At 40.0% G+C, this 22,634-nt stretch overlaps 1 protein-coding gene across 2 annotated transcripts in view; it reads left to right on the forward strand.

Annotated features, from left to right (window-relative positions):
* The first annotated feature begins 401 nt into the window (after positions 1–401).
* Positions 402–22,634, forward strand: part of ARHGAP15 (Rho GTPase activating protein 15) — a 333,201-nt gene continuing 310,968 nt past the window's right edge. Inside the window, exons 1-3 of one of the 2 annotated variants that reach the window (XM_075757250.1) lie at positions 402–431; positions 784–843; positions 18,402–18,581. In XM_075757250.1, the coding sequence (XP_075613365.1) occupies positions 18,417–18,581 (165 nt within the window). In that variant the 5' untranslated portion in view covers positions 402–431; positions 784–843; positions 18,402–18,416. Of the gene's footprint in view, positions 432–735; positions 844–18,401; positions 18,582–22,634 lie in introns of those variants that run through there. The other variant, XM_075757251.1, reaches the window with a different exon arrangement.

The following is a 22,634-nucleotide window of genomic DNA, read 5'->3' on the forward strand; positions in this document are numbered from 1 at the left end:
AGGCCACGGGGGAAGACGTTGGTGAAGGCATATGCAATGGGCTTTTCTAGAGCCCTGAAGGGGCAGAGCTGTGTCTGAATCTGCTGGTTCTCTGGGTTCCCCCTGCCTGAGAAGGGACCATTATGGTGAGAGATGCTACGGGAAGTGAAGGGGGCAGCAGCTGTGTGTGCCTGTGGTTCTCCATGGGCTGCTTCACGGAGAAGTGTTAAAACAGAAAATCAAAGAAACAGAAGTGTTTATCCGGGTGACCTTCATCAGGCAATAGTACAAGTAAATTATTTTTTTTTCTACTAGCAAGCTCTCTGATTGGCTAGAATTTGCTATTTTATAAATCTAAAGTAAGTGTCATGTTTACTAAAGCTACATTTCAAAATAGCAATGCAGATTTATTACAAGCTATTTATTTCAGTACTTAAAGGGTTTCATTGAAGGTAAGAAAAGGGAAGTGGTCTTTAGGCTTAGAATCGTAATTCCTTTCAGCATTTCCTTTCAAACCTCATGTTTACCTTCTGCAAAAACTAACCCTCCCTGTTTCTTGCAATTTTAACAGAGGAGCTGCTTTCATACTTTAAAATTTTGCTTTTTCGCCAATTCAGAAGAGTTTTGCACCAAACCTGGGTGTAAGTCGCTCACTGGTGAGGTGGTTAGCTTCTGCTGTTGCAGGAAGTGGTTTTATTTTACTATTTTTTTCCTGCTTTCTTTCTGTCTTTATGAGCTATGGGAGATTAACCCCAATGCTGCCTATAAACATGTGACCTAGATGTTTTCCGTTTTTTGAAATAGTAAAACTGTTGCTGGTTGATGGCAGTTTGAGATGAGACGACAACGTCTGTGAAGCTGTAGGTAAGGAGCCTTAAATTCATCTTAATGCAGTTTAGGAATGCTGCTGCTAAAGATTTTTAAAATAATCATAACTATGTATTTTGTGTTTAATACAGATTATGTTAATTACACAATTATTCTATTTCTGTTGGCATTTGTGAATTTGAAAGCAACGAGCAACAACGTAGACGGTACAGATGTGAAATGGTGTTTTAAAGGCAAAATTAGCATTCAGAATCTAGGAAAGCTGTTGCATCCTATGCAAGAGGCAACTATATCTGACCTTCTCTAGTATCCTAAAACACTAACCCCTTGTCTTGTCCCTGCCGGTACTAACTAGTTGTCCCCAAAAGGTAGAAAAGGCTGGTGGCACTGGATGGGAAATGAGATTAGATCATGTTTCCCAGCATTTGCCTTTAATAGGTGCAATTAAGCCCCATTTGATTAACTGGCTTCCCTGCTGGTGACCACGAGGGAGGTGATTAGTAGCAGTGGATACTGGAAGAGTTAGTGAGTGGTAAGGGTAGGCATTTGGTTGCTACTCAATATCTCTAGAGACTGAAGAGATCTTGCCCTGCTTGGTATCAAAAAATTTGTTACCACTCTATTATTCATCGGTGGTGCTAATAGGAATAGGACATGGGGTGGCATAAAGGACATTGCACAGAAACTATCCTTGGTTCGTCTATGGGCACTCTCAATGCTGTTCCTCGTGGAGCTGTGCAATGGAGATGTCATGGTAGCATGTTTCCTGCATGAGGCTCTTTCGATCCAGACTAATTCCTCCTCTGCTTCAGAGTTGGCCAGAAAACAGTTGTGTGTCCTGAGTCCCCATCTCACTCGAGGCTTTCTATCAGAAGAGATAGCTTTGCGTTACCGTCAGTGGGCAAACGCTGCTTTCCTTACAAGGAAATAGCAATTTAGGAAGATGTTCAAATAACACAATATAACGTACTTTGATTATAGGCCACATAAAGGAGAGCCAGAATTAGCAAGATTTGTTCTATGGTGAAGATTTGTTTTTCTGGTAACGTGTAGTTTGCTGCAAACTTTGTGACATGTGCTCATGTTTGTAACTGATAGCCTTATCGTAAGAAGCAACTTGTTTTTCCTTTGGAAATGTGGGTCAGAGTTGAAAGATATCACACGTGGCTTGAAGCTCATTTTGAAATTGTGCATACTAATTGGAGACAGATTTTAGCGCAGTGTTGTAAGATTACATTTCAAATTTTCTGTACTTTTTGGAGGAAAAAAAGCTGTCCTGCCTGTATATACAAATCAGCACAGACAGGGAAATTGTATAAAAAGAACATGTTCTCTTCCTGGGCTGTGTTTGTAGTGGTTTTTATGTTACTGCTGCAATGTCTTAGAGACATTTGAAATGCATTTTCCACAGAGCTGTGAGATTTGGTAAAGTAGTTTGAATTCTCAGAGTTATTTTTCTTTATTTTCTCCCTTCCCTGCAACTTACCTCTTTGTGTCCAAGGGAAATGAATTTAAAAGCAGCATCTCTTGTTCACTTTACCTCTCAATCCAATTACATCTGTAACGTACATTTGTTCATTTTCTTTTCCAAATAGAGTGAGCAGCTGAAGTGCTCTCTATATTTTAAAGCTCCTGCTGTACACTATTATTGAATTACAAAAAACTTTGCCTTTTTTGTCAGCATTTGTTGTAGAAACTTCCTTTTGCTTTGATACAAGAGATACCCTATCTTGGAAGAAATACTCCATCTTCTTCCAACCAAGCGTGTGTTTGTGGCCCCCTTGGTAGCCCCTCTCAGGGCTGGGATTGCCATGGTAGCAAAGGAGAGGTCTGTATCAGACCATGGGCTTGGGCATGTTCCTCCCCACCTGGAGTGAGGCAGGAACCAGAAACTAAAATGATGAGAGGTACATTTTGATTGTTCGTCTGATGTTTGGGTGGCACGCCACCACAAACTCCAGTGTGGTGCTAGCTTAATTGAAACAGCTGTACACAGGTCTGGTTTAGATTTCTGTATTTACTTCTGGTCCCAAAAGTTATTACTTCTTTTCAGTGACAGATATGAATGAGACAAGCTTCAGGCCAGGCCCTAAAAAGTAGTATCCCACCTGATGAGTTTGGAGTGCTCATCGTGGTTGTTAGTGCTTTAGTGAGGATGGCTTTTGCTGTGGTGTTCAGAGACTTCAGCTTTGTTCTCTGCTAAAGAGTCCCACAGACTTATAGCAGTTGGAACTACTGTCTTCTCCTGGCCTGTTTCTACTGAGTCATTTAGGGCTTAGTGGGTTATAGGTAGTGTCTTCTGAATTTTTTGAGGCTCACAATGTGCAGTTCTGATACTTGTCTATTTTTCTTGACTTTTTTTTACATGCCTCTCTGCTGTGTCAGCTCAGTCAGTGTGAGTTACTAACCATTTAAGGAGTTGTTAAAGCCTGAATGCAGCTAAAAGCTGTCTCTTGATGTTGAAGTCTGTTAGTGCTTACGTGTGTTCTTAATTAGAAACCTGAAACATGGCAGTTGTACAGAATGTATCCTAATCCTTTATATGTAGGTGGTGTTTGAGCTGATCTCTTTTGAAGACAAAACAAAGCATCGCTTGATCTCTAGCTAGTCACTACATTTCACTTTTCTCCTAAGTAAGACTTCCACATGGATGCATCAAACCTATTTCTTGTTTCTACAAAGACAGAAGCTGGTACTGGTGGATCTCATCTATATGAAGATGATATCTCATCTATATGAAGATGCTTTGATCATTTCCCTAGTTTCATTTGTTGATAGCATTAGTCCTGAAGAAAAGACATTGGATGAGGCTTTGGGCAACGTGGTCTAGTGGACGGTGTCCCTGCCCGTAGCAGGGGGGGTTGGAACTAGACGATCTTTAAGGTCCCTTCCAACCAAAACCATTCGATGATTCTATAAAATTTTGGCCCAGCTTTTGAGCATGTATCTTCCATGATAATCAAGCATCATTCAGAGCACAACAGCAGATTTCTTTATCTGGTTACACACCCTGCACAAACCTGTCCCTTTTTTCATCCTGTGGTGGCTTCCAATAGCTTTCGTCACCGTCAAACTAATTGCTGTAATGTCCTCTTAGTCTCAGAGCAAGTTGAAGGCCCTGGTGCCATCAGCTTGCTTACAACGGTACACTTCCCTGATGGGTGTGCCTTTGGGAACCTGTGAGCTTGGTGTAGGTCAGGAGGTATTGGTGTTACCTGCATCTGAAACCTTGTCATAAAGTTGGTCTACTTCAACCAGTGGTCTTGATGAATCTTAATTTCAATGACAGCTCTCTTATCAACATCTGAAGGACAGAGGTGGTTGTTCTTTTGCCATGCTGGGTGCTACGTTTGTGCCTTCACGCACTCAACATGCCTCTGTCAGTCTTCCCTGGTTGAGAAATACTATAAAAAGGGTGTTTTGGAGACTAACTACAAAACAAACACTATTAGCTCCTCATTTGCACTGGACTTCCTCAATGCAGATCTATTTTTATTTTAAGACTGAGACCTCTTCTTGCAGACTCTGTGGACTCCTGTCATCTTTATTACAACTTGAAGCACCGTGGAGTGCAAACTTCCAGGCTGGCTGAAATAGGAGCAAAAGAAATGCTACTGGATTATTATTTTTTATATATATATATATGTTTTGTTTTTTTTTTTTTTTTTAAGAAGGTTGTCTGAATGAGAAAAGCAGACATTAATTTTCTGGGCACAGATATTTAGATGCTGCAAACTGACCATGGGCCAAATCTAACTCATGCTAGAGCTCGGTCTGTGGACTCAGCCCGGTCATGGTGGAGCAGATTTTCAGTGCATTATTGGCTCATGCTGAAGTCACCTGGAAGTGTCGAGTTCCGACATGTATAGAAGTGAGTCCTGTTTGCCAGAAACTAAGAACCCAAAATTCATACATGCTTGAAAATTTTGGCCTTTTTCTCTTCATTTCTCTGTATTTTCATTCACTTAGTATGAGAAAGAACAGTTTTGGAAGTTAGGTAGGAAAGATATTGGACGGTTATTTAGCAGATATTGGTATCTTCCAAATTAGCTTCTAAACTTCTGGGGGTATGTGCAAGTGACGTAGTAAAATACTCAGACCGTGCACAGATACCTACTTGAAGCATTTCTTCAGTAAATTAACTAAGCAAGTGTGATATTACTATGGTTAGTGGTTTAAGGTTGTTTAAGAGACAGTATAGTGCTTCCTGCCATTTGAGATTGACAACCAGTAAATCATTCACTTGTAGTTAAGCTGGGTGTTGTGGGTTTGTACTGTGGTTTTTCATGAATATTTCTTCCAAAGTCTGTGCCTGATATCCTAAACAGGCACAGTCCTCGAGCAAATGAATTTAAAGTGACGTCTCATTCCTTCAAGGCATCCATCAGTTTTCAGCACAACTGCAACATGGTAAAGAGGAGAAAAGGAGGAAGAAAAAACAGAAGTAAATGTAGCTTATAGCTGAAGAGATGTGCTTTAAGTATGTGCTTGCTCTTTGTTATTTTCTTTCCTGCCACACCCTGAGCAAAGCCACCAGTGTATTGGGTGCTGAATCAGACACAGAAGCGCCTATCTGAACCACATACAGAGGTTCCTCCTAGGCAAGACATAGTCCTTAGCATGCGTACTTGTTTGCCTGCTGCTCAGGATGTTACTAAACTCTCTTCCTTTGAGGGTAAGGAGGGAAATGACACAGATATGTTGTGAAGACAATCGAAGGTCTGGAGTTCTGTCTCCAAGAGTCACCTCCATGGCTCGTGGGTTCATCACCAGCCTGCTGTACGTCAGGATGCTCTCAGCATTTCTGGTGTCTCTGCTGCAGCTGTGGCTCAGGAGGCACCTGCTGCCTGGCTAGCCAGATGTCTGCTTGGGACAGTGGATTTGGAGGAACTGAGCAGTCCACAGTGGGGGAATGGACCCAACACTGGCAACGTGTCCCACTGTTTGGGGGATTCCCAGCCCACGTGTTGATGATGGCTCCCCCAAACCTTCCCACACATTGCAGGAGAGCCTGGTGGTAACACCATGGCTATCCATGGCAAACACCAACAGAAGCTTCCTTGGGCTCTCTCAGAGAAAATGCATTTGTAGCAAATGGTTTTGCTAGAAATGAATCAACATTTTCCACTAGGAAAGTGTTACACCAAACTTTCCAACTGGCCGAGCCGCTCTGACACATGCTACCTTTTGTACTTGGGGCTGAGTAGTGCTGAGGCTTGATCTAGAAAGATTAATGTTTCTAGTATCAGCAGTATGTTGCATGCTTGGTTACTGTATTAGCAACAAAAGCAAAATATGGTAACCAGTAGTAATGAGTAATCAAATTCTTGTGATGATTTTTGGACTAGGAGGTGACATTAATCCATCTGCACTTCTTGGAGTGCCAAAGGAAGCAGAAATGCTCCAAATAATGAAGAACTGACATGGTTTTGTTCATTAATCCCTAGGTCCTGGTAAAGGCACGGAGTGGCCCTGGTCTTAGCAGAGGCTCAGTGAAACTGGTCTCTTCAAACCATTCTTGACTTTCCTTTGGACAGCCTAGCACTGGCTCTGGATTGAGTAGTGTATAGTTGTGTAGACCTGAGATGTTCAGAATTGCTGCACAGAGATTTTAATTGGAAAACTTCTTTTCTAGTTTTAATTTTCATCTAAAGTTTGGGTCTTTTTATAAAAATCTTTTTTAGGGTGAGAGTAAGTGAAGAGAGGGATTCTATTAAGATGTGGGGCAAAAAATACATAAAATAAAAGAATGAAAAAAGTTAAATGCAGAGATTTCTTACCAGACTTGTAGCACGCACTAAGATACAGATGTTTAGGAAATAATGTTGATGCACTGTAAGGACATTTTAACTCGGGTACGTAGGACTGCAAGGGCTCACCTGAGCTGACAGCAGCAATTTCAGCCAACAATGTATTTCAGGAGTCCATCAGCTCCACATGTTACTGCATTACCTAATAAACCCACAACCGACAGCAGATGTGTTACTTGTTGAGTACTTTTGCTCTTAACAATGTTGGGGGCGGATGAATGGCTGCCACTCTTCTACGACTGTTGGTGTTTCCACATGGATATGGCACCATCGCTCTCCTGCGGTGGTTGCCGCTGACTCTGATTCGCCCCGACCAAGTGCAGCACGTCTGTGATGGGACTGGTGCTGCAGGTGGGCTCTGGTTCCCTGGCCTACAAGGTTTCTGGAGTCATCTTGAACCACCTTAGTGAAATAAAGTTTTCATTGGTCCCTCACAAAACAATGTACATTTGCAGTGGAAATTTTAGGTATAATTAACAGAGCCTATGCTCAAACTTCTTGGATAATCAAAGAAAATATTTTTTTGATACCACAATACCTTTGGTATTTCCCTCTTGCTGAAAGCAGACACATTACCTACACAATGTGATATCAGATACTATCACATAAAACAAATACCTTTATCTTCTCCCCGCTTTGCCACGTGGTGCTGAAGAGCAGCGTGGTGGGGCAGGCACTCCTGCCGCTTTATGCTCCGCTCTGGGCCATGGCAGAGGCGGCTGGTGAAGAAAGCAAACTGGGGGCCCCAGGAAATGCAGAAGAGGGGCTTGCTTGATGCAAGCCACAAAGAATTTCCCGTTCTAGTTCCTGCTGTAGCTTAAAAGTTTTCTCCTAAAATTGTAGGTGCTGGCTCTGCTGCGTTTCACAGCAGCGTCTCTTGCAAGAGCAGCACCAGGAGCTCTGCAAAGGAAAGTGGAGATGGAGTGTGGGAACAGATTAAAAGTGTCTGGAGCTTTTTTTTCCCCCCTTCAGATGGGAAGTGGGAGCAGTGAGAAGTAGTAAGGGAGCAGCTGCAGGATCACAGCACAAAAACTGCTGCAGATATGTATGGAGGACTGAGAGAGGGTAGCAGGGACAGTTTCATGTGCATAGCACAGGGAATTGAACATTATCCTGCGGAGTTGGGAGGGAGAGGGTCTTACTGTCTGAATAAGGGACAAGCCTCTTATTGTAGACACTGCTGAGGCAGGCAGTGTGAGAAAGAAATAGTTTTGTCATAAGTTTATTTTTTTATTTTTAAGTCTGAGTAGCTTTAAAGACTTTCCTATTCAATAATCTCAGTATCTCAGTTGGACAGACATGTCTTCTGTAGGATGATGGATATACGGAACTCCAAAATGGATTAAGACATAGCAAATGTGCATTTAAACTCCTAAGATGAGGGAATTCTTTAAGATAGCCCTCGGCAAAAGTGTTAGAGATTAAAACAACTGCCACTGCCTCACCAAAGGCCTAACAGAGCTCAAGAAGGCCTTTTTCCTAGTGAAAGGGATGCTGCTGGTGCAGGAACTAAGGACCAGGAAGCAAACTGAGGCATGACTTACAACAGCTCCAAGTGTTTGGTAGTGCGCAACTGATTCAGAGGTAGAGAGGGATAAAACTTGTGTGTAGCCTTACTCAGTGATGAACGTGAGATGCCTCCTCCACCATGGGTCAACCAGTGGAGCGTGTGCCTGTACGTGAATGTGGTGCAGGTCACAAATGTGCTGTAACGTCCTACCCGACCTGGCCGTATGATAGCTCGTTTGTACAGCCGCTGTCAAATTGAAACCGAAATTTCTATTGGCAAAGCTCTCAAATTTAGAACTTATAGGAAGTTTGTTTCTTTGGTTATTTGCAGCAAGCTTTGAGGCGTTTAAAAAATATTTTTCTAATACATCAGTTTGTCTTGTGGTACTAAGTCTTCTACTTCTCCAGGGAGTTTGGGCTGTTCCAAAATTACCATCACCACATGTCTAGTTCAGGTAAGCATAGAAAGTTTGGATGAATATTTGAATCTCTGTGAGAAGAAGTTCTGCAAAATTGAGCTGGAAGTATTTCAAGCAGTCTTACTTTGAAATTTCTGTCACTTCTGCTTCTGCTTGTATCTGTAAATACTGCAAGAATAACCTTTCCCATAGTATCTCATCACTTCAGATCTGGCAACATTAAAAGTAACAACACTTTTCTGAACATTTAGGCTATAGGAACAGATTTCTTTCAAGCACCGGAGAAAATTTGTGATTCTTATGTGATCTTCCTAGAGAAAACATTGAATTTTTTTTTTTTTTTAATTCAGAATTAGACAGCTTTAAACTAAAAAGTTACCGTGCAACAAGCATCCTGTGCAGGTGTAAAATGAGTTTAGAGCTGGTCAGTCTTACCTGTGGGTGGTTGGAAAGCCATGACTTTACACTGCACTTATCTGCAGTATATAAATGTATAGCAGAAAGAAAGGAAGTAGAAGGAAATTATCTTTTCTTCAGCTGTTAGGTGAGGACAGGTCAGGAGTAACCGAGCATTCCATTTAGCACTTCTCAGGTCTTATTTGATGTCAAATCAATTAAATTGTTATGAACTCTTATGATGCTGTAAACTACTTGCTGCCACTGGTCTAATGTCTAAACCATACTTGTTCTAATACTCAATGCTGTAGGATGCATTAGAAGTGTTACATATCAGGTGATATTCATAGTTTGTTTTTTTAATACTGTGTATATACGGCCTATATTCATCATTTGAAGGATTGTAGTCTAGCTTGCACAGCATGGAAAATGGAGGCAGGTGTCGCGGATCAGATGCACTCCAGAAAGAAATGAAATTAAATGCGCTGCCAGCAGGAAGACCTAGAAGTAGCAATTTTTCCCAGGCATGTTCTTTTACATATTCAACTGAATTTCTACTATGGACGACTGTTCCCAGAACATATGCAGGCCAAACTGTACACAAAGGATACTTTTAGCTTCAAGTTCTACTTGAAACTGAGATATTAAATTGACACAGGAGTGGTGAAAATAGACTCCATTATGCTATCCCATATGATATATTGGGACAGACGAACTTTTGAAACAACTGTTACCTTTCCTTAGACCTTCCCCTGTTATATGATTAAGAAACTAAATGATGCAAGAAGAGACATGACCATATGCGGTCACTTGCTGATTTGAAGAAGCTCTTTTACTCTCTTGCATGTGGTTTTGTTGTTTCCAATAATATCCTAGCGATATTTACTAGGAAGCTTTTATTGCTGCAGAGACGTCCTGTAGATAGCAGGTCATGGAGAATTACAGGATCAGAGTTGTATCTGTAGAGTTGTATCTGTAGTCATTAAATATAGATGTGAAGAGTTTGTCATGGTATCTGCACAACTTTGGAATAGTAACTGTCTCCCATTCTCTTTTCTCTCTAATTCTCAGGCCATTTCTATCCAGGTAGGAAAACATTTCCAGAGATAGCACATCTCTGCCCTATAGGGCACAAGTAGCTTTTCCAGATACCTATTTTTCTTTTTCATCTGACCTTGCTATTTTTAAAGGTCTACATACAGCAGGGAGCAGACCCTGGGGTTTTCAGTTATCATCTTCTACAAAATTTCAGAACGACACAAAGGAGCACTTTAGGTCCCTGCTTAAATCCTCATTGATAGCCATTGCCAGCCTAGCACAGCTATTTAAATTTTCTGCCTTCATGTCTCTCTTCATCCAGTCCTTGAGACAAACGAATCAACAGTTTGTAAAGATGAATAATATTTTCACTGAAGCTGTATACTTGGTTTAGATATTTTGCTGCCATCTGCTAGAAAGTGGGACTCATTAAGCCTTTTATTATTTTATTTTATCCTTTAAAATTTTTATTGTGTAAGATGGTATTACTAGTTGAAAAATAGAAAAAACTCACAGTCAATCTTCATAGCAGTAAGCCACTCCTATTTTTAGTGCTGCAGTGAATGGACAGGAAATCACTGAAATATCAAACTGCAACAGTCTGTAAGGTGTGGTGCGGTGTAGACTCTGCACCCATACGGGTCTGTGACGTACTCTAAGTGGAGAATCACATGTTCCTTAATATGTGTGGTAACTATCAGGAATAAGAAATTAAGTACTGCATTTTAATGCTTTAATTCTTAGGAATTCAGTCATCAAAATAACCTTAGAGTATGTTCATAGACCCAAAATTAAACTACGTTGCTGTACAATGGTGCAAGTCTGTGTCCTTCCCTCTTGCAGTCTGTTATAAAGTGTATTTCCATACCTGGCTCCGTAATGCAGTAAATGCTTTAGCTTTCCTCCTCAGGTGTGCTTGAAGTTACTTTTGCCTTGCTGTACATCCATTAACTTCAGTGGGTTCACTGCGACCCGGAGGTCAGGATCAGGCCTTTCAGACCTGTCTGGAACTGCACGTCCTGTATTGCACAAACTAGGAAGAAATTATTTTAAATGATAACACACTTTGTTCCTATTGGATATTAAGCTGTGAGATTTCAAGTGTGAGAATTATATAGTAATTAACCAAGAGTTATGGTAAAATATAACCCTGTCTTCATATAAGAGAATAAACCAAAAAGGTTGAAATGGTCATCATATCAAGGACCAAGTTAAAATATCAAGGATAAAGGAGCTGCTTAACAATGATGCTTGAAAATTCTTTACTACTTGTATTGCACTACTGCCTAGGAAGTCTGCTGTGATTCAGGCCAAATTGTGTCAAGAAATTTGCCTTTATGTGCATCCTTCACTGAGATTGGATTATATACCTCAGAGTATAAATAAAATTGTAAATAATGTGCTGAGCAGCGTGTTCCACATGTGGTAACAGAGAAATGCTGGGCAGTGAGATATTGCTACAAACAAGAAAGAAAAAATGTTTTACTCTTCTCTTTGACCACAGAAGAGGCATGGGTAACTCTACACGTAAATTGGAGTTGCCTGAGGAACCCTGTGGGCCGTTTCTGCTTTTATTTGCAGAAAGTCCTCAAATACTAGACTAGAAGAGAGTGACTACAAAGCCAGCCTTTAGACGCACGAGGTAAGATGACCTCCATGAACCTTGCTAGTGTGTTGTCTGTTCTGCGACACACCACCGAAAATTTAATATGGCTGTAACAGAAAAATTAAAAGGGATTGTGATAATCAATGCTGATGAGCATGGATTTTGTAGGACTTGGGATATATCAACTAATTCACTGATGTTTGCTGATGAGATTGTGAGTTTGGTTGATAAGGGGAACTGTGCTGTTGAGTTTAGGACGTTTAACATTTTACAGCAGACTGAACTTGACACAAAATTCTGTTTTATTGTTTAGCTGATATAAAAGCATAAAACTGGAGTAAAGACCCAGGTCATGGTGATGTAGTGTCATTTCTGATCTCCTACTTTGACTAGAGATGTGACTGATGGTTGAAATGAATGCTACTTCCTAAGTACAAAGTATTCCAGGCTGGATGACATCTTTCTGCAAAGGAAAAGGCATAGGAATGTTACATCTGCTTTGTATTTTCATTACAATGGATTTTTCTGTTCTTCTAGTAATCGGATAAACTGGCTTCAGGACTCTTCTGGGCACCAGCCCAGGTCACTCTATCCCTCAGCAGCCTTCGCTGTTCGTGTCCATGCCCTGGGCGCAGATGTGGGACGTTAGCTGTGAGAGCAGCATGGTGGGGATGGTAGGAAAAAAAAAAAAAATACAGTGCAGATAAGAATAACTGAAAAAAGCTGTGTGGCAGTTCACTTGTTATTCCCTCTCTTTACCTATTGTTTTCTCATCTGCCCCCCTTTATTTCCATCAGTTGTGTGTTCAAGCACTTACGGCGCCAGAGCTGTACTTCAGCAGAGATAACAAACAGTGTAGCAAAGGCTAAGAGCAAAACCCAGCAGCAGCAATGTTTATGTAGTTGTGTTGATTTCAAACGCATCTTTCACAGACACAGCAATACATTTTCTCCTTTACAAGAATGCTCTGACTCACCACGTGTGTGGCATTATCTTGTTTTTTCTTTTGTTAACTCTTACTTCCTCTTCCACTTTTATAGTTTTTCAGGCTGACGGGTCTAACGTAATGGTGAACCTAGTGCTCATTTCTATTCTTCTGTAATATTGTTGCATTAGGTTTCAACGGATGCTCCTCGTGTACAACATGCTTTTCAGCAGAAGAATGGAATTAGTAAATGTAACAAGACACACTTTAATTTTGCAGTGTTTTCACGTTACTATGTTGAACACTTTCAGGGCCATTATGCTTCTGACTTAATAGTGGTACATATGTCATACGGAATGAAGTTAGAAATTAAAAGATTATTTTGATAAATACTGAGAATTATATACAAAGTTTTTAATCTCATAATCTTGAAAACCAAATGCAACAAATCATATTAATCATGGATAGATTTTTTTTTTTCTCCTTTCTTGGGTAAATGTACTCGCTACAACTTCTACTTGGTACGAGTTGCTAATGAATTAACATTTGCATTCTGTCTTTCACTATATGTAGCTGTAGGAAGCATAGGCATAGCTCAAGCCAAAATTGAGAAATCCTTCTATCCTCTTGTTTCTTGGAGAGCTAATTCTTTGCTTTGTAGGAAACCTATGTACTAACTTCACCAATACAGTACCAAAATTCATGAAATAAAGTTCTTGGGTAATAGCAATCATTCTACTCATTATATGATCGATTTCTGGACAAAGCAACATGCCAACATGGATTAAAAACCCGATAAACGAAATGTGAAGCTTCCTGTAGCTCCATGGGCTGCTGTAGGAGGAGAATACTTACTGGCTGTCATTGTGAGATAGAAACTATAATTAAGCTACCAAAGACATAAGAATGGCAGTGAGATGAACAATTCACTTTACTAATTTTTGCAAAAAGCTAAAAAGTATATATTTCCTTTTTTGCATGGAAATTGTAAATAGGAAAAGGAAGGGAGGGGAGGGTGGTTTGGTTTGTTTTTCATTGGAAAGCTAACAATGTTATTTTGTTTCCTTTATCACGCCCTTTCTCTTTTTGAAGAGAAAGGGCAGGAAAGTATTTTTTGCCATCAAAGGAAAATTAGAACTAATTTAAATATTTTCACTGTTATCAAACATCAAGGTTTTGTGAAAATGCTGCTTTTAGAATAAATGTTACAAAAAATGTTCTTGAAAACAGTTTTGCCAAGACCCAGCACTTTGTGAGGAAGACCGAGATCTGATCTCCACAATTTGCTGTGCTGCTCTTTTAACCTGGGCCTGATTCTCGGAAATGGGATGGCTTTACTGCGGGTACAAATTTGCATCTGCAATAACATTTCTGTTTTTCACCCCTGTAATACTCATTACTTCCACACCATGTGTTTGAAAGTTAACTGTGCATTTAGAATTTGGGGTTTTAGGATCCAACCGCTGATCAGCCAGACACATAAAATGTCGACTATTTAGCAGCCACCTCACAACTGTAGTTGGTGTCTGAGCTCTGGCTTCAATTCAACCTGATTCACCTGGGAGATGCTGTGCTACTTCCTGGAGCAGGCTTGTCTCCTCTCTGAGCATCCCAAACACATGGACCAATTAGTGCAAGAAGTGACTGCAAGCGTTGACCCACTGAGGCTGTGTTGTGGTTTAACCTCAGCCGGTAACTGAGCACCACGCAGCAGCTCACTCACCCCTCTCCCCCAAGGGGATGGGGAGGAGAATGGAAAAAACCCAAACTCTTGGGTTGACATAAAGACAGTTTAATAAGATAACAAAGGAAGAGAATAATAACAATAAATACAAAACAAGTGATGCACAAATGCAATTGCTCACCACGTGTGGAAGGGAAATAACCAAAACCAACCCAATGCCCAGTCTGTTTCCAAGCAGCCGTCCCACCTCCCAGCTAGCTTCCCCAGGTCTCTCCAGAGCCTGACATTCTGTGGTCAGGAATGTCCCTCTGGCCAGCCTGGGTCAGCTGTCCTGGCTGTGGTCTCCCAGCTTCTTGTGCACCTGGCAGGGCGTGAGAAGCTGAAAAGTCCTTAACTCGGTGAAGGCACTACAGCTACCTAGCGACAACTAGACCATCAGTGTGTTATCAGCATTATTGTCATCCCAAATCCAAAACACAGCACTACACCAGCTACTAGAAAGAAAATTAACTCTGTCTCAGCTAAAACCAGAACAGGTTGTGAATCCATTTAAAGTATGAACCTGAGCCCTTCAGCAAGGGCTTTTGAACTCCTGAGGGTATCTCCAAAAGTGCCTGTCAGTGTAGGACTGAATTGGTTTTGCTATCCCAGCGAGAAAGATGATTTTTGTCTCTTCAGCTCAGCAGTGTTTCTTGCCCCATTCTACAGAAGTTAAAGTTCTCCTTTCTCACATCCAAGGTAATCTTTTATTGCACCACCCTATGAATCAATTTTCTCTTCCTGTATCATCCATCCAACCTTATGTCAGGGACTTTTCTTGTACCTGTACTGTTCCCTGACTTTTCTCCACTACTATCCCACCTGCCACTTCTGTTCCACAGGGCTCCAAAACAGCTGCTTCTAAGAGGGTTTTTCAGGATGTTCCCCTGTCCCCTTTCTCTTAGGTGAATGCCTTAAAGTTATGCTGCCCCTTTGCTCCAGGAACCCTATAAACAACAGGGAGGGAGGATAAAGTCTGTCTTGGTTTAATGCCTTTCTCCAGCAAATCAACCGTAGGAGGTTTCAAAACTAAAATTTATATCCAGATGCTATTAGCCAAAAGGCAAATTAGCTAATTATGTAATGAACATGGAGTGCCTCACAAACAGTAGCACAGGGCTTGGCAGCTCTGCCTTCCAAAGTAACTGAAACGAATTCCCCTACAAAACCGGCCCAAACTTGGCCCTGATGCTGCTAATACCAGTTTGGAAGCAGCATATCATAAAAGCATCAGATAGGATCCTTTTTCTCTTTTCTGTTAATATTTTATCTGTTTCCTGACTGTCTTCTCCTCTTATTTTTTTTTTTTTAAAGTTTAAAAAAAAAAAGGGGAAAAAAGAAAAGAAAAGAGGGCAAAGTAGACGTACTACCAAATTCTTCTTGCAAAAATGAATGCAACGCCGTTGCATTTGCAGACCTCATATTCAGGGTGCCATCTACTGGCATGCAGAGCTGGTAATGCTGTCAGGAGTCTTAATGGAGTTTGGGCAGCAAACTATTTTTACCTGGAAATCCGAAGGGAGAAACTTTTGTAACTTGTATCTTTCCTTCATATTCTGCAAGATCTCCTTCATATTCTGCAGGATCTCACCATGTTCTACACTAAGACAAATAAAAACTGGTGGAGGAAATGTTACGGTTTGGGTTTTTTATTTTCTTTTATAGTGGTTCCTGTAATTTTAGTGCCTCAGAAACTCTCCTTTTAATACTCTAATGTGTGAGGATTAGTTCCAATTTTGGGAAAAATTAGGTTAGTTCCAATTTTGGGGAAAAAAAGGTTCAACGAGATTAGAATAAAAATTTTCAGAAGTCTTTGCAGATTTGTCATTTACTGAGCGTGCTCCAACTTGAGATCCAGGGCATGACTTTGTCATACTATTAAACTTTTTTATAGCACATCATGTACTGACAACACCAGACAGAGACTACCTAATTAAAAGTCATAATGCTCCCAAGAAGAGATATGTCAGAGTTTTATAGGTGGGAGATTTCAGAGGAAAATCTGAGAGATGTGCTCCAGCCAAACATTGGATCAGTGACAGAGCCAGTGTTGCTCTCGTCTCTCGAGTCTGATCAGCTCTCCAGCCTGGAGCCTACTGAAAATCTGTTGAGAAGCAATTTTGGTTTGATACCAACATGAAATACAAAATGGTTTGACTCTCCAAGTTTAGAAGAGGAAAAAAATCATTTCCTGCTTAGTGCTGCTGCAGACCTGACTGCCAAAATGACAAAGTATCCCTGCGACGTGGGCTCGAGTGGTGACTGCTCCAAAGGGTGGTGGTAGGTGTCTCAGAGAGGAAGAATACACAGTGCCATCTCCCAAAGGGCCATGTAGGGAGGTTTTCCCAGCATCATATACCAGCTCTGCAGCAGAAATAGATGTGCGTACTACTGAGTAGCCCGAAATCACTTTAGCCAAACTTTTCTTCTCTTTTTCTGTGGTTCAACTTCTGTAAGGATCCTTGAGTAACTAATTCAATGGAGGAAATAGCCAATGAGTATAAGATTTACTGTTGCTTTTACTAAAGTTAGTGTTTCTGTCATGGCATGTAACGTTGAGAGAGTAATGGCTAATATTGAAACACTTTCTTGTTCTCATTTCTCTCTTGAAGAGTGCTGTGTTTCCTCACTTTTCCATATCTCTGGCTGCATGAGTTTAAATCCCTCTGAAGATATTCAAAAGCCATCCAGACATGGGCATGGGCAACTAGCTCTAGGTGGTCCTGCTTGAGCGGGGGGCCGGAGGAGCGGTGTGTTGGACTAAATGACGTCCAGAGGTCTCTTCCAAACTCAACCATTCTGTCACTGCATGACGTCTCATTATTGTCCTCTACATCTAAGGCAGTTTCCCGTAAGGAATTGATTTAGTGAGGCCAGAAGAGGGTGGAGCTATGAGACCTGTGTCCTTCCACCAGCACACCAGCTGTGGTCCTGCCCAGAGACGTGCAGTAGTACTCCTTATCTCCATCTCCCATCTTCACACCAGTACCGTATCTTCCTCTGCTCTGATGCCTTTATAGAAACAGACTATCTTGAAATCAGGGATTTTCATCTTTTAGAGTCTTCAGAGGTTGGGCAGATGTTGCTAGAAAAAGTTGTGCTTTTCAAACCCCTTTGGAAAATGCTGATTTTCGATAGTTTATATTATAACTGCACTTAAATGGATTTCCATTTCCCTGGCTCCGTAGCAGGGAAACCAGCAATTCCAGCTTATATAGTATCTCTTCCTTATGCATTTTCTCATATGGTTACATAGCAATATAAATAGCAAGTTTTCTTGTGACTCTTAGCACTTTACTTCACCCGTGATTTACGTATAGCAGTGCCAGGGTGGACTAGGGGGCGAAAAATAGAGAAAGTATTGTACTCTGTCCTGATATTTTGTACATCACCGTCCTGATGTTTTGTAAAGGACGTATGAAGCAATTCTTGCTGATGGAAAATGTTTCGGGAATTCGAACAGCTAGAACAGCTTGTTGAGTTGTACTAGTGCTGAGACAGGAGGTTGAACAGCAGCACTGCTAGAGAAGGTGATCATTATGTACAAGTTTTCCTTGATCCCTCCAAGGGCTTGAGAGCTGAGGCACTCAGCCATTTCCTCATTTCAGAATTTTGAAAATGAACAGAGAAACAAAAATCCCATCCAAGCTGTTGGTAGAATTGTTAAAATGAAGAGAAATTTTATTAGATATGGGTTTGAATATAGGACACTAGCAGGGTTGCAGCGTGGTCCTGTAACACACTTGTAACACGCCTATGTTGAACTGTGGAGGTAAGATATGTTAATTGGCTTCACAGCATGTTGTTTTCCTTTGCAAGATTTAAAATGTGTAGTGTGAGCAAGGCCAAAGACAAAGTGTAGTGGCTGCCAGCTGGACTTGACAGAGGCTTGCAGGGAGATTACACCATAGAGGAGAATGGCTTTTGAGATAAGGATAATCTTTTACATAAACTAACTCTTCCAAGGCTGTTTGGATGGGTGAGTGATAAGGACAATAATAAAACTACAGGCTGACACAGCTGATAGTTATCCTGGTGTTCAAAGATGATCAAGATCTTGCCAGCAAGATAACTCAGCTGCTTCTTCTCCTGATTACAGTAACATATAACTGGCATTGAGACATCTTGGTATGAAGGGTCCCTGGATTAATACTCTTATGTTCTTCAGGTCACCCCAGTAACCATGGAAAGGTCTACAACTTCTGATACGTCTTCTGAAAAGCCAAATCCTTCCCACCACAGTACGGGGGCTGTTCAAATGAGGATCAAAAATGCCAACAGTCACCATGACAGACTGAGCCAAAGCAAATCTATGATTCTGTCCGACAATGTGAAAGTCGCTGAGCCTGTAAGTAAAATACTACTATTTTCTCAGTCTTCCAATTTTTTAACTACAGAATTATCTTAAGTGTGGTTAAGATACTGGTTTCATGATCATCCCTTCCAAGGAGGGATTTAAGGGCACTAATACATTTTTAGGAGTATAGCTAGGCATTGGAATAACAATTTTCCTTCAAAGAAAGAAAAAATTTGGCTTTGGTGGCCGGGACCATAGCATCTACTCAGCATTTCAACTCTCAAGTGTTACAGTACTTAAATACGGCTGCTATGGAGAATAGTTCTTACAGGATCAGATCTATCCCACAATTTCTCAAAGGTGAAATGCTAAAACCAGAGAAGAGTAAAGAGATGGAAATTACAGCTCAGTAAATAAAGGACAACTTTGTCAGTAACAAAAATGTCACTGTAAGAATGAATGAATTGGAAAAATCAGACACTGAAGTTCTCTTATTATTTTATTAGTTCACAGTGTTGAAAGAGTTGAGTCATTTTTTTATCCATTACCATTTTTTTTTTTTAAATTAAATAGTTAGTGATGAACTCTGTTGCCAGTTGTGTCCCTGCCCCTGTACTCCTTCTGAGCTACTAAACAAACTGATTGGTATGAGTCTCCCCTGGTTAATTTTCTTCCATAATGGTGGCAACTTGCAGCTGAGGCCATATGATGTTACAAAATTATTTATGCAATGTTAGCCACTTTTTGGACTCCAGATCCATTTTGTTCTCAGAGAATGCAAATGAGGGAGAAAACTCTGCTAGCTGGGGACAGACTCCCAGGTCTCAGTCACTTCTCACTACCATGCCAGCCATTAATTTTTTGTTTTGTTGATGTAATGGATTCCTATGAAATATTCAGCTTTCTAACAAAGTTATTAAATAGAGGAAGCCTACAATAACAGCTGTATTTTCTTCCCTTTTTACTCAAAGTTTGAACTCAAAATTCCAACTTATTTAGAAATGTATTATTTTAATCGTTAATTTCTCTGGTATAGCTTAACTCATTTCACCTTATATTTCTGGAAAGAAAAATCTGTTTAGATCTTAGCAGCTGATAGGACACTCATTTACCTTCCATTTAAACGATATTGTGTGCCTCAGACACAGTGTACTTGTTTCTTCCTTTTTATCTGACGTGAAATGTTCCTCCATTACAAACCTGAAACGATGCTTATAGTAATTTACTGGGAATACTATAATGTATTATCAGGAAGAACTGTACCTTTGAAAAAGTTTAAAAGTTAAGTATATTTAATGATGCCTAACATATTTTATTGGCTGTGTTTAACAAAAGGCACTAGGCTGCAGTTGTTTTTGACAAGCATGAAAACATCACAGCATGAGACTGCAAAAGGAATTATGTAGAGAAATTACAAGTGATCCATCTCTCAATGAATTATCCACCTCAATAGCCTGCAGAACTCAGCTACCAATTAACACCTACTTTATTACATGTTGGGATGTACTTAATAACTTTCATGTGTTTATGCACTATTACCTTGACTGATGCCTCTTGTACAATTAGGCATAATTGGCATATCAATATGCAAAAGTTAAAAGGATTAACCCTCTTAAAACTAATGAGCATTTCTGTATCCAGCTGCTAAATGAGACAAAATTAGCATTTTTCACTTTTGGGCAGGATTTTATCATGCAGTTTCTCATTGTTGATATTACCTTGTTACATAACTTTAGTTTTGGGGATAGTATGCTGGACTGTTACAGAGCAAGGGCTCTAAAAAGTTAAATTAGACATAAATATTCACTGCTGCATTCCAATAACCATAGCAGGTACAATATATTTTCATTGGCTGAGAGCTGAAAAGTTGCTTTGTGTTGCATTTGTTTAGTAGCTAATTATATAAAAGCGGAATTTTACTGAGTATATGTCATTTCACCAAGCAAACTTGGCTCCGACATAATAGATTGAAAGCTTGCCATGCTACTAATTTCCTTTCTATTTCAATTCTTTTCATCTCTTTTTGCCATGCAGAATTTTCTGACTAGATATTGACAGACTGAAAGTGTTTTGGCGTATTTACTTAAATAAGCCTCTTAAAGTTGTTTGCTAACGCCCAGACTAAAAGCAGAATTCCTAAGGATCCAAACGTTTTCAAATACATGCTTTAAACGCAGTGAAATTCAAGTTAAAAGAGCAGTGAAATATCAATTGCACGTGTCAACTGCGTGCTGACATATCTGAATCCGGGCATGTGACTTGTGAAGGATTTAGAGGAAAGTGATGGAGGACTCCAACCCCAAGAGTCTGGGAAAAGCAGGGTCCAACTGATACACACACACACGTGTGTGTATATATCTATATACACACATTTAGCAATCTCGTTGTAAAATTTATGATGCTCTTTTCCAGTGCGCTTATATACGCAGTCTTCACTTTTCCATTTAAAGGCAAAAAGATACAAAAAGATCCCTGCAAAAAGATACATATTACCAGTATGTTAAGCAAAGTTAATTATTTTGTGCCAGAAGATAAAAAGGATTCATCCTGATCTTTCTGTTTGGACATTTGCTATTTTCAACCGTCTGCCTCTGTTTAGTTGATAATCTATAAGGTATCCACTGATTATGCTTATTTTCTGTTTTACATTGCCTGGCTATTTTTGTCCTATCATTGGAAAGATTTTCCTTTTATAAAAACTAGGACTAGCTGAAAAAGGGACTCCATGTTACTCTTCCACCGCCCATATTCGGCATGTGCACTCTACCCTATGTTCTATTAAAAAATGGGTCAAATCCTCTTTACCCAACTTACGCAAAACCTGCTGACTTCGGTGGATTAAGGCAATCAGCATTTAGCACATTTTGAACAATCAATAGAAATATATATTTCTAAAACATATTTGGAAAAAAAACCCAAACATTCTGGACAATAAAGGGCAAAAACCAGGTACAAAACTAGAAAGATCACTGGTGATTTATAGAGAAGAAAATACATAATTTTCTCTAAGGGATTTGTTGTATTCTCAAGCATTTGCTGTGATGCTTGTGAGCACACCTGGGGCTATACTTTTGAAGGTGGACAGATTATTTTCTGTAGTGTGACAAAGAAGGGTATACATCATACATCAGCAGGGCCATATGCACTTGTGCATTTCATAGTAGTAAAGATGCAAATGTGGAACGCGTAAGCTAACTGATGCAAAAGCTAAATGTAGATTCTTGGGGGGTTTACGTTATTTATTTGCGATGGGAATGCTTGAGCTTCCTGCAAAGGTTGAAATTGATATTAATGTAGAGTTTAAAGAGCACAAATCACGAAGCTGGACACAGACTGTGGTAAGCAAGGGCTCTTTCCGTGCTTAATGTTAGTGTCTGAACTTGCAATGTAAATGAATATTTGCTATTTTCATCTGTTAAACCCCAGGGAAGTGCATTTTGCTTCATTCAGAACAACTTCAAACAATGAAATGTCTTTTTTTATTGGTGTCTATATTAAGAATTAGAACCTATTTAGACATTCCAAAATGTTAATGTATTAGAGCTTTTTCTGATTAGGTTAAACAAACTGGTAGGTTTATTTATCTCTCTAATACATTATCAGGGAAACGGGAAGCAATCTTCTTTTGTTTCTTACTCCTGTGATCATAGAACACTTGCCAAAGTTATGGCTAGCCAAAAAGACAGAAATAAAATTGCTAAAAATATAAGCCTTCTGTTTAGCAGAGTTTTTGAGCCATATTTTGAAATTGCAGGGCTTGTGCATGTTTACTTCAAATCAAGCTTATAGTCAAGTTTGAGGCTTTGTTTGTATAGATTGTCCTGAAGTAGATCCTGATATTTAATTAAAATGACACTAAATCACATTGAATTGATAAGACTTGGCATCTCAAACAAAGGTAATTGCCCGTATTGGTTTTGTACAAAAATAGAGCTGCTTGGAAAATGTGCAGCCAACACAGACTGTCAACTCCATTTATAGATCAATATGTGAAAACCATTGATCAGGCAGGCATGTGTAACAGTAACACTTTGCATTTATTTGTTGTTTTTATACCATGTTAAGGCTTACAGGATTATCGGCTTCCAAAATATTTTGACTTCC

The sequence above is a fragment of the Balearica regulorum genome, chromosome 6 (assembly GCF_011004875.1).
Source record: "Balearica regulorum gibbericeps isolate bBalReg1 chromosome 6, bBalReg1.pri, whole genome shotgun sequence".
Classification (NCBI taxonomy): Eukaryota; Metazoa; Chordata; class Aves; order Gruiformes; family Gruidae; genus Balearica; species Balearica regulorum.